Source organism: Cryptotermes secundus, unplaced genomic scaffold (genome assembly GCF_002891405.2).
Source record: "Cryptotermes secundus unplaced genomic scaffold, Csec_1.0 scaffold614, whole genome shotgun sequence".
Taxonomy (NCBI): Eukaryota; Metazoa; Arthropoda; class Insecta; order Blattodea; family Kalotermitidae; genus Cryptotermes; species Cryptotermes secundus.
Genome location: NW_019728501.1, coordinates 673 through 14,260, shown reverse-complemented (window position 1 = coordinate 14,260; position 13,588 = coordinate 673). Strand labels below are relative to the sequence as shown.

The 13,588-nt window shown below is 39.5% G+C and overlaps 1 protein-coding gene across 1 annotated transcript; it reads right to left on the bottom strand.

Moving 5' to 3' along the window:
• Positions 1-351: 351 nt before the first annotated feature.
• LOC111865244 (ATP synthase subunit beta, mitochondrial) lies at positions 352-12,241 on the bottom strand. Its single transcript, XM_023853142.2, has 10 exons — positions 12,093-12,241; positions 8,911-9,090; positions 7,142-7,276; positions 6,896-7,057; positions 6,004-6,188; positions 3,506-3,664; positions 2,544-2,666; positions 1,987-2,199; positions 1,640-1,819; positions 352-783 (listed from the first exon to the last, which is right to left on the bottom strand). Exons 1-10 carry the CDS (start codon positions 12,208-12,210, stop codon positions 664-666), a joined length of 1,575 nt encoding a protein of 524 aa, XP_023708910.1. The 5' UTR covers positions 12,211-12,241; the 3' UTR covers positions 352-663.
• Between the last annotated feature and the right edge of the window lie 1,347 nt (positions 12,242-13,588).

Here is a 13,588-nt window from a genome sequence, read left to right as displayed (position 1 = left end):
CTTAGCATTAGGATGGGAGTGAATGGTCAGCTTCATGCACTCACACCCCTGTAGATGCTGTGAAGAAAGGAAAATCTCCTAACCTTTGTGGGAATCGAATAAATGATTGCAACGTCTGGCATGTAGCCTAGTCGCTTATTCCAAGCACATAATGCAGTGTACTAGGATCTAATATTAAGCACCTAACTGAAAAAACACAAAGACTTCTTCACACAAATACTTACAACTTATGTACTGATCCAGTCCAGCACAATCAAATAAAAAAAAAATAGACATTTTCATGAAAACATGACAAACACTATGCAGAAACCCATCAACAAAATTTCCCAGGGTATATAAAAAAGATGCAAGTCATTTTTAACAATTTATTTGTGGCATGACTTTTCCACACATAACAGAAAGAATGAGAAATGCGTGACAATCTTTTCACTACACATATACCAAGGTACAACTGTTTAGTGAAGTTCAGATGTATATATTACAAAGAAAATGTATCCTTTATAATTCTTAAGCTATCATGAAGATTGTATAACTTAACCAAGCAGCCCTGAATCACAAGTTTGTAGTCATACACTACTTAGGACCGGTAATGTTCTTACTATAATAACAAAGAGATGTACACAAGGATTCTTATTACAGGCACAGATACTTCTTCAGAACACTTCAATTTGTTGATTCTGCAAGTTTCTCTGCCTTCTGAACCACCTCCTCAATAGGTCCAACCATGTAGAATGCAACTTCTGGTAAGTGATCATACTCACCTTGTAGAATCTGCTGGAATCCCTGCAAAATGAAAACACAGATGTTAAGAGCATAACCAAAGTATTCGTTACTATACAGCATAATTTACTACATTACTCACAAATAACTGAAAAAAATTCAAACAATGTTTCCTTACCAAGTATCTGTACATTTTTTCCTGAATGACATTCTCACTTCTTTGGAATAGTTATTATATAGAGCTTATGAAGGTTGGACAGTACTGCATACAGGCATAACACAAAAGCACGTGCAACAGGAATGGTGCTACATGACCACAGTCTTTAGAATGTAAAGCGACGTAATACACTGAATGGGTATGTATGAAGTTCAGTGTTCCCTATACAAATTCAATAAAATCCTTAACATTAACCTGGGAAACAAACTTCCCCCCACCTATTCTACTATTATATACAAATGAAATTAACAGAACTCTTCCTGGCAGTCTGATCACCTGAAACAGCAGCATAACACAAAGCTTTTCTGTAAATTAATATATGAACCAGGATTTTCTCAGCTGATGATGAAGCATTATCATCAAGAAACATTATTTGAAATATGGCTAAGACAAACAAATGCTACTATGGTAAAACTTTAATTGCAATTCCATTGTTTCTTCACTGCAGACTTCTAGCTTTACTATTTATTACATACAATTTTAAGTATGAATATTCCTTGAAAATCTAGGTTTGGAGAATACATAAAGGCATTACTCACTCATTTCATCTATTATCACCTGATCTTTACATGGAAATAAAAAACTGCCAGAAAAAATCTATTTTGAACTAGTCAGTACCTCAAATGATGACAATTCCTAACAATCTTCTCAGGCTATCCACTGCACCACTGTCGGTTCTTGATCACACACCATGCTACTTACCTTAATGGTTTCTTCCAACGGAACCAGTTTGCCCGCATGACCAGTAAACACTTCAGCCACCTGGAAAGGTTGTGACAGGAACCTCTGGATTTTACGAGCTCGTGCTACAGTTAGCTTATCTTCCTCAGACAATTCATCCATACCCAGGATAGCAATAATATCCTGAAGAGACTTGTAGTCCTGTCAAAAGACATGCTTTTCATTATGGTTATTTCACATACTGTAACTGAAAATTATCAGATTACAACAAACATTGTAAATCATAAATGAAGCAAAATTTGAAGAGACTTTCTCATCTCATACAACACTTATACGATAAATGTGTATTGTGAATGAGGTGACAATACCTGTAGGATTTTCTGTACACCTCGTGCAACATTGTAGTGCTCAGCACCAATGATGTTGGGGTCCATAATACGGGATGTTGAGTCAAGTGGATCCACAGCAGGATAGATACCTAGCTCCGCAATAGCTCGCGACAACACAGTTGTAGCATCCAAGTGAGCAAAGGTGGTAGCAGGAGCTGGATCAGTTAAGTCATCAGCTGGCACATAGATGGCCTGCAAGTTATGGCAAATGTTATGGACACACCTAACAGTTATATCCCTTATGTTTCTAGTTTTCAAACAAGAGAGACCAGGAGCTCCCTGTACAACTGTACAGTAAAATAGCTCGATCTTGGAAACCATTAGGAAAAGGAATATATGTACATAAACACTTTTTTCGCTTAGAATTACTAATACTATGATCTCCCTGAATACTCACCTTCCCTCCTGGGACATACTGTATATACATATATAAAACACAGATAAAGTTGAATAGTATTTATTGAGGTGCTAGACAGCACACCAAAGCACCTTCGAACCATGTTCCAGTTTTCTGTTAGGGCATAAAAGGCATGTACCTGTACTGATGTGATTGATCCCTTCTTTGTGGTGGTGATTCTTTCCTGCATGGTACCCATGTCAGTTGCCAAAGTTGGCTGGTAACCCACAGCAGAAGGGATGCGGCCCAGCAAGGCTGACACCTGGAAAATGACATTTGAAAGAGAAAGAATGAATTGCTCAAGAACAGGCTGATGAATTAAAAGACTAAAAGTAACACCCATCATATTATCCATAAAACAAAATGACATTGATTTGAGAAGAACTGGAGGGGGTATTTCACATTTCAGTCAAGGTACATTCCCTCAAAACCAACACATCCACTGAAATACAGAACTGTGATGAAATTTAGTATACACACTGGTCCCATAACCAAACAGCCTTGCCCATTTTCTTCTTTTCAATTTCTGTCAAGTGGCTTTGAGACACAGGGTGTTAAAATCACTCCCACCATGGTAAAACAAGGGGGCACAATCTCTGACGTTTCTCTTTAATAACTCCTCTGGAAATGCACTTACAGAACCGCTAAAGAGCTCAGTTTACAGTAAGCTTAAGAAATATTTTGTAACTTATTTCCAAAACTCATTAGAACTCAGTTCTTGTGGCCCTAGAATGATTTTTGTACACTCTTAACAAGAGTATGTATGTAGCTGACACTTCTGACAAACTTCAAACAAATCTCAGATGATACTTCTCTGCAATCCAAAGTCCATTAACATGTAGACCATTCACAACTGTGAGGTATTTTTGTATGTGGTTAGAAAGAATATTTCATAAGCTTCACAATGAGAGTTGTAATGTGCCTCCAAGTGCATTTTCAATGCTGATACTAAAGGAAAACATCACGGATATCAATTCCCCACCCTGTGGGGGTGATTTTTCAACACTCTGTATCTGAAAAACCACTCAAGAGACATTAATGGGGGAGGGGATTGTATGGCTATAGGACATCATATTCATTAAGACGCTCAAGCAAACTAACCTCTGAACCAGCTTGGGTGAATCTGAAAATGTTGTCAATGAACAGTAACACATCCTGTCCTTCTTGGTCTCGGAAATATTCGGCAACAGTGAGGCCTGTCAGAGCCACTCGAGCCCTAGCACCAGGGGGCTCATTCATCTGGCCATACACCAGCGCCACCTGTAATACAACTGACTGTATCAAACCATTATTTCTTGATTCACTTATGAAAATGTAAGTACATATCAATTATATATAACTGGTCAGTGGAAAAGGGTTGGTATACCGCCTTTTCAAACTCTAGTCAGCATGCAGACATTAAGTATAAATAAGTGAATCTAGGAGATACACTAAACAGTGAGAAAAGGATGGGGATTGAAGAGAATTTTCATACCATTATACATAAAAATAAACTACTTTTGGAAAAAATATCTCCAAAGAGCATTTCAAACTCTGGGAAATTTCAATCAATGTTTCTGTGCCCCTTTTCTGCAACAATAAACCTGCCGACAACAGAACCACTTGATCATTAACTTCTGAGACGCTTTCATTGTTAGAGATAAAATTCCTTTTGATAATTTTATGAAAAAGTTAAATAGTTCCGTCCAGTGTGACTGGTTAAGATTTTTTTTCTTCCGATAAGTTTGCCAACCATACTGATGCCATATGCAACTCTGATTTTTGTCACAATCTTTGCTTAGGAGCCAGTGGTCTAAAAATTAATGTACTTGATAAGAATGTATTTGTTGAATGGTAAATTCATGTAACAAGGAGATGGGAAGTGACTCAAAACCGTAAACTGGTCTAAATCAACACAGGGTGCAGTGCCATCCCAACATAACAAGTCCGTAAAAATGCTCATTATCACAGGTACTCATACTATCTGAAAATGGTTGACATACCTGTCCTCAAAAACGTCTTCTGTACCTGTTATGCTTATGAAAATCAATTTAAGGTTTTTTTCCTCTCTCTCATGCACACATGCACGCACTCTCTCTCTCTCTACATATATAATATTTTGGAATATACAATAAAGACTAAATTATTTAGTGTCATTTGTTGACACACAAGGAATCAATGATCTGTGTCTTGTCTAGCCAATCAGGAATTCAGGAGGGCAATTATAACCACTGCTACTCAGAGACATATGAGTTATTAGCTGCTAACGATACACTTTTTTGCTTAGAATGGACCAATACTATGGCAAAGGTGAAACTGTCCCTGTGCTTAACTAATGCAGCACTACGCCATGATGGCGTATGAGGGAGTGCATGTATAGATTCACTTTTTCTTGACCTCAGCACTAGCTGGAGGTGAGTGGTCAGCTTCATGCCCTGGGGAAACAGCCCCCAGTACCCACTGGATAGGTTAGGTGGACCCCAGAGTTGGTCTGGATGACGTGCAGAAGAGAAAATTCTTTACCCTACTGGGACCTGAACTCCGACCCCTCAGTCTTCCAGCCTGTAGACAGTTGCTATATCAACTATGCTATCCCGGCTCATACCGACACTATGACCTCCCTGAATACTGACCTTTCTTCCTGGGATACTCATATTGTATATACATATATATTAGAGTTACATGTAAAACTGTAAATAGTAGGCATCCACAAGGTAGCAAACTCTTGACAACTGACTATGGAGAATGCTAACATGTAAGACTGTAAATACAGGTGACATGTACTACTGATTTTGACCGCAGTAAAAATATGACTGGCTGGCAAGGGCCAGCAGCAATTGTAAACGACAGACCCATCCTCTCATTAGAAAGGGTGCCCCATACGAACAAACTCGTAACTCTCTAACAGTATTAAAATCTGGTCCTGGGCATGAGATATGGATTGACACAAAGACAGACTGGCCAACTGACCGTAGGTCATGACATAACTTTGACTTTAACTTTGCAAGAGTTGAGCTGAGTTCAGTTGGCTGGTTAGTTGGTGAGTGACTGGATTAGTCAGTAGTAAGTTACTGGGTTAGAGAACTGCTGAGGTACAGTTGTTGTGAGCTGTTGCTATAAGAAGCTGGTAGCTGAGGCCGGGAATAGTTCAGCAGAGGAAAGGGAATGTCCACCGTTGGAAGCTGCTGCCAAACAACTGCTAGCGGAGACTTGAGAACACTAGTCTGCGACAGTAATTTATAAAGTGTAGTCATAAGTTGTATGTTGAAGAGTCCAATAAATCTGATCAATCTGAGCCCCGTCTGTAGTTCACTCGATCATGTGACAGTACTTTCTAATTGTTTGGCACCTAAAAAGCTATTCCTTAGTTACTACATATGAAAGTTAATGTAATTAGGAAATACATTAGAACATGACTCTTTCAATGATTCTGATATATTTTGTTGGATATCCAGCTTACACAAGTTAAATAATACCCGAGGAAGATGAATTGCACCAAGTAGGATAATCAAAACCTGAGGCAAAAGACAATTAAGGTTGCCCTGTTCTCTCAGCAAACCTCATGGGTTGTCATACACTACATACGTGAACCAGAGCCACAATTCCAAACAAACAGCTACCTTGGAGGTCTTGTCCTTGAGAGAAATGACACCAGACTCGATCATTTCATGGTACAAATCATTTCCTTCACGCGTCCTCTCACCAACTCCAGCAAATACTGAGTAACCACCATGAGCCTTGGCTACATTGTTAATCAGTTCCATGATCAACACAGTTTTGCCAACACCAGCACCTCCAAACAGCCCTGAAAATATTGCGATAATAGACACAATGAAATGCAGATCTGAGGGATATGTTACTGTAGTCTGATATTTTCATAAAAATTACAGTGATGTGTGAATGCAGTTGTAATGTGAGTCACAATGACATAAACAGTTCACCAGAATGGTACTCAGTTTGTGGTCAGTGGATTTTTATTGATCTACTCTAAAACCTTCTCGGGAGTGAAAAAAATTGGATTTTATTTAAGCAGTGAAGCTGACTATGATACCTACAAAAGAACAAGAGATACAAAGAATCTGTCTGTCTTTGTTTCACACATCATCTGTCCCCACTGAAACAACAAATTTTGAAGCATTTCCTGATACAATGGATAACATAGTTATTTAAGTTGATATGTTAAGTGGCTGGGTCTGTACCACGTTATATAAACAATGTTTTTTGTTTGTTTTTTTCAGTTTGGTTTCATGTGACTGTCAGGAGGGATGAGAATGTTGAGATAAAACCCAAAGACACTTTTCCCGGCACACATTCAAGAGTACGATTCTTTGCTGATTATATTAGTTTTCCTGACTTTTTCTTTCATATTTTGGCTTCTAGTTCTGAGTGATCCTCTTAATATGAAGAACATCTGGGATGCTGAAAATCCAGTATTTTCTGCAACACTAAAATTTAATGTTCTGAAAGAGTTAATGAACTAATTTTTTAAAAGTGGTCATTCTGAATACTTACCAATTTTTCCACCCTTTGCATAGGGAGCAAGAAGATCCACTACTTTAATTCCAGTCACCAGGATCTCTTGCTCCACACTCATGTCTACAAACTCTGGTGCATCTGCATGAATGGCTGCAAACTTTGTGGTGTTAATTGGACCCCTTTCATCAATTGGTTCCCCTTAAAAAAAAAAAAAAGGATAAATTTCCATGACATAATGTAGTAAGTTCATTAAGCAAACCTCTGAAACTCCAAAACTCTTACCAATTACATTGATGATCCTTCCTAATGTTTCTGCTCCTACAGGTATTCTAATAGGAAATCCTGAATCCAGAACTTCCTGACCTCGCACCAGACCTTCAGTACCATCCATGGCAATTGTTCGGACTGTGTTTTCTCCTGGATACAAGAAAAAAAAAATTACCAGTTACAAATGGGGGGGATGGAGAGGCATTTATTTGTTGCTGTGATCCACAATGCCTACCCAAAACATTACGGTGACACTGCTAACACAGTACTGGCATCTAAAGGGAGGGTGATGACAATCATGCTGCCCCTGTTCAGCACTGTACCACAAGGAAAGAAATAATTCTGTCTAATCATCTTCTATGCTTTTGTGCTGCTAAGAAATATAACAGGAGTGTTGTACTGGCTCAGTAGCATAATTAATACACTTCTGCAGGTTACCTTTCATTAAATTTTACACTTGTAAAGTACTTTGGGATAAATAGTAACTTTACTCTGACCTGGGAAAAATGTTCTTTGGTTGTGTATAATTTCTGACTTTCTACACATCACTAGGTTCTTCTCAATACATAACTGATATCCTCAATGTGCAAAAAGGAATTCAAGTGATAAATTCACTAATCATTTATAATTTTAAGTCAAACACATTACAAAGTATCATTGGTGTTAGTATGTTTACGGACAGTAAGTCAAGAGGGAAATGATCACACATTACTACCAACTACTAACCTATATTCATATTGTGCCATGTTTGTGTTGTCCACTGCATAACAGCTCGATAAATACATTTCCATGGCAACAGCTAAGAATGCAACAGAAGAACAGTTTTCCATTGGGTCTGACATGAAAATATATGAGTGCCAGTGCAGAACATTAGCAGATTATCAGAATCTAATCGCTATTCAAAAGTGAGCATTTAAGCACCAACATTAAGCTTACTCTCCATATGGTACTGATCTGTGCCTGTCCTGCCTGGAAATTAGCACCACACACCTACCTCTTAAAACTGCAGTGCCTACAAAACAAGGTCCTCTGAACCACTGGAAATTTTCCAAGGTGCACACCAGTCTGCAATTTGCATATGGCTTTCAACCTTCCCTACATTTATGATTATATAACAAAATTGTGCAGTCAACAAGCATAAGTCATACAAAATCATGAGAATGAACATGTTTGCAGCATAGGAAAAGGCGAAGACAGACACAGAAAATATAAGAGGCTTAAACTTGGCAGTGGTCAAGCCTTTGACTGTTGGAAGTGTATAAGCTGCTGTTGCAGGATAAGATACATAAGATGGGCATAATCTGCTTTGCAAAGCCTGTACTGACAGAAGACTTGTGTGTAGTGTGAAAGGAGTTTTCAATAACATGCTATATGTGCAATTCATACACTTTATAAAATGTCAAGCATATTCATAACAGGCAAACCCATCTTCTCGTCAGAGAGGGTGCTACATAAGGTATATGACCACAAGGGTTCATAAGAAAAAAAAAATCTGATCGTGAGTCCCAAGGAGCTTGACGCCAAGATGAACAGATTGGCAGTAAACCACCAGTCATAAAGTGACTCTGACATTAGCAGGCAATGGCTAATGAAGACATACAAAATTTAGCGAGCGCTGTAGTGAGCAGTCAAGTACATGAATTAGTGAGAGCATTATAATCAGTTGTAGTTAGGAGTTGTAAGAGTTCAATAAATTCAATTATCAGTGCAAAATCTGCGAATGGTGACTACACTGTGACTATATGATTACAGGTGACTCTGTTGGCAGCCTCATTCTTACTTACCCAAGTGTTGTGCAACCTCCAGCACAAGGCGAGGTTTCCTGTTCTGAACTTCTAAAGCATTTAAAATTGGTGGTAGATTATCTTCAAACTGTACGTCAACAACAGCACCAATCACAGCTACTACTTTCCCAGATGCTCCCTTTGTCTTTGCCTGCGGTGCAGTCGCATAATACACGCTACCTAAAACATTATTTCACTATGTGAATTGTGTACAAGTTCTGAATATGTAATTCCCAGAATGGCTGCAGCATGTCACTTGGGTGCTGAGTCAGGCAAACTCATGTGCCCAAGCACATTTGGATATGTTCCAACTTGCGTTTACATGAGCCACAGACCAAATAAGTCTTTCGTTCCCAAGCAACAGAGGAAGTAGTACGTGTATGTGGTATTTTTTGCTTGGTGAGGGGTGGAATCCAGCTGGGTCCACTCGTTGGCCTATTGTACCTGCCCCAGGTGATTATGATGATGGAGAATTTGGTGGAATGAGATTGGCAGGGGAAACTGAAGTACTCGGAGAAAACCTGCCCCAGCGCCACTTCCTCCACCACAAGTCCCACTTGACCAGACCTGGGATCGAACCCGGGCCACCGCAGTGGGAAACCAGCAACTAACCCCTTGAACTATGGCACGGCCTGTCCATGGTACACTGCTGGTGGGGAAAAATGAGTGACGAGAATCTGGAGTAGTGGATAAACATATAGTTTTGTGTGAAGATTCTTAGAAGTACTAATGAAATGTTAGCCCTAATAACAATGGCTTATGGTGAACGCAAAATGAAGAAACTGACAGTGGCATGGCAGTTCAAGGAAGGGCGAGAACATGTGCAAGATGACCCAAGAAGTGGGAAGCCAAAAAAAAAAGCAACAGACAGATGCATATGTGGGCAGAGCATGAACCTTGGTATGTTCAGATCGAAGATTAGGTGTAAAACTAATAGCATAAGAACTGAGTATGAAGAGGGATAGAGTGCAACACATTATTATGGATCATTTGGGAATGAGAAAAGTTTCCACAAAGATGGTGCCTTGAACAGATGCCCAGAAACTGCGGCTTCACATTTCATCTGATCTTTTACACAATGCAGAGATCTCTGATAGGGTCATTACTGGTGATAAAGCATGGCGTCTTCATATGGCCCAGAAACAAAATGCCAGAGCATGCATCAGAGAACAAAGACTTCACCATGACAATGATCCTGCACACAATGCATTAAAACTATCCTCTCACGAAGGGCATAGCTTCACAAGTACAGTACTGTGGTGTGTTATATGTCGTCCATCACTGAACAACGAAACAATGGAAACCGTTAAGACTGTTGCGTAGGAATATACACAGGAATAAGTGTTCACTGCGTAACAACACTTGGTAAACACCCCTCCTCGATAGGCTGTGACATCGCGCAAGAGTATGGCGTCTACTGCTAAGCAATGCATAGGTACACACACCAGAAAACAGTACCTGATATCTGTTGCTGAGCAGCAATGTGTTCTCTAAGTGGTCCGTGCTGAGCCTATGTAAGGAGCAGCAAACACTATTTAGCAGTCTGAAGAGTGTCGCCATCGAAGGCAGTCTAGTATTCGCCGAGATACAGTGGAAGCAGTAATTGTGATACTGCAGGTGATAGTAACTGTATTCCTGACTCTAAGTAAGTGTGGATGAATGAGTTCAATAAATAATCACTGAATCCAAAGGCTACATGAAGTTATTTGTCGTGTGACATACCCAACACGTGACAGTATTTGGAAGGTGACAGCATCTGCTAGTGTACAGTTAAGTAAACTTTGCTTTCACAGGTCCATTCTGGGAATTAAAATTGTTGCAGCACCTTTAATTATGATTGTACCCTTCATGAAAAAAAACGTAAAATCAATCCTACCTTTATATAAATTTGAAGTGGAACTAGCCTGTAAGAAAACATTAATTTAAATGGCTTACAACTGCAATAGCTCCTCCATAATAATAACAGTTTTCAGCTCTACTATATAAGAGCAGTGTCTAGTATGAGGGTAAGTCAACAAGGAAGTTAAAAATGGATATAGAACTTAAAGAAATAAGAGTACTGATTTGAAAAATGCTTTTATTTCTCAACATAATTTCCCTGTACATTTGAGGCACTTGTCCCATCCTTTCACAAGCCCTTGAAAACCAGCAGCACAAAATTCTTTGGGCTGCTGTAAGAACCAGGCGTGTTCACACGGCATGGCCTACCCCATAATGCATGACATGTTAGGTTTCCACAAAGTCTGTGCACGACTGGTGCCACGCATCAATTGCTACCACGATGAAGTACACAATATGCTAGTCCGAATTGTCAAATGTGATGAGTCTTGGGTTCACCATTACCAGCCCAAGACAAAGCATGCATCAATGCAGTGGAAACATCCTGCGTCGCCTGCCAAAAAAAAAAGTTTAAAGTGACACCATCCTCCAGGAAAGTGATGCTCACAGACTTCTGGGATCACAAAGGCATACTGCTCACCGCATTCCAGCCTCAAGGCAATGCAGGATGTTTCCACTGCATTCACACACGCTTTGTCTCGGGCTGGTAATGGTGAACCCAAGACTCATCACCTGTGACAATTCAGGCTAGCATATTGTGTCCTTCAGCGTGGTAGCGATTGAAATGCTGTAATGCCAGACACATTCTTTGCATTTTGTGTTGTGTGGTCAGCATGCGCGACACCCATCATTCACACTTTGTGAAAACCTAACCTGTTATGCATTATGAGGCAGCCCATGCTGTGCGAAAACTCCTGGTTCCAACAGCAGCCCAAAGAATTTTATGCTGCTGGTTTTCAGGGGCTTGTGAAAGGATGGGACAAGTGCCTCAATGTACAGGGAAATTGTGCTGAGAAATAAAAGCATTTTTCAAATCAGTACTCTTATTTCTTTAAGTTCTATATCCATTTTTAACTTACTTACTGACTTACCCTCGCACATTTACGTGGAATCGACCTATATTGCAAGCACATCACAAAATTAAAGTGTTATAATACAAACAGGCACATGTTCCAAACTTGTCGCACTTCACACAATTTTTTTTATGAACTATTACTTATATATCGCTGAATTACTTAATCTACAGCTACTCTTAATATGTGGCTTAAAAAGGGCCGCCGCTGTTCGAAGGCAAACTTACGTAGTAATAATTACGTATCGGATCGTCTAATTTATATACTCACTGTTAACGGAGAGGGCTGACACGATTTTTGCGCTTTCATTCTGCAACTTTTGTGGTGTTAAGGAGGGTTTAGCCCCCCGCAAAACACCAGCCGCAACCCTTGATATTACGCTCAACATGGTGACCTACCGAGCAAAGGGACGAGTCACGTGATCACATTTTCTACTTGCGCAAAGTGATCAATTGCAAGACAGGGCGCGCGCACGGGTAAGGGAAAATAGCGACCATACCAACAATTTACACTCGACTTTCTCTCGGAAATAAGCCTCATTTACACAAACAAAATCTACTGGATTCAAGAAGCTTGAACCCGAATACAGAAATATAGGCATAACCGTCATGCTTTTAATTGTTCAGTTCACAACATACTTCGGCCCATATAAGCCATCATCTGTTCATCCTGAGCGATCATGAGAAATACACAACTGGTGACGAATTATGTAAATTACAGTTCTAGTGTGAAACCAAATACTTTGTGCATGGGCACACCAAGAAAACTGGCAACCGCAACGTAACCTCAATTTCCGAGAATTGTTTTCAGCCTGAGATGGACACGTGTTTTTGAATGGAGAAGTGAAAATGGAGGAAACGGCAACGCAACTCGAGGAGAGACTGAGAAACTCAATTTCCGGGCAATGGAGCTTTCCAGTCTTCTCACAATTGCGTTGCCTCGTGGTTTCCTAGTATCAGCTGCTGCATATAGCGCTGCATTGATGCATTTGTTTGTTAAGGTGGAATGAGAGAATGAGAGGTTGGCGAAGGTGTCGACTGTTTTTGTGCAGTTAATTGAGCAAGAGACTGGTGTATATGGCAAACCCCACGCAGTGTAAGGTAGGCGGCACAAAATATATTTGGCTTGGGAAAGAATTTCTCATGAGAAGGAATATGGATCCAGGTTAAATGCTTTCGAAACAATGTAAGTGCCTCAGTTTCAGTTGTCAGAAGAACGGATGCACCCAATGTGTTCTTTTCCTAATATTATATTTAAGCATCCTGTTGCATTAATATATCATATACTTCACATATATTTCCGTCTCAAATACAACCCTTCTTCCACATTATATGATTCGGCGATATACGGCCATCATCACGTGTCTTCTATCTTGCTAAAATTGTTGCGCTGTATGTCAAAATTTCGTATTGCGTGTGAACTCGTTATTACCTGATTAAAATAAATTAACATTAATTAAAACAAATTAATTCACATCCAGATGTTTTCATTATGGTCGTCGTCCTCTCTTCTCACGCAGTCTCAATCGATCTTAACTACCACCATATTATTACAGGATCGGCATTATCATCTTCCATTGCTGAAGGCAAGTGCACGAAATTAAAAAATACAATAATACATTGCGTCGGACGAACAAGCCCACTTAAGTTGATGCGAGCAACTAATCTAACATAATTTTCATTTCGTGTATCCTGTTTTGTTTATAATATAAGTAATAATACTCATACTAATATTAATCTATTAGGTATACCACATAGACACAACCT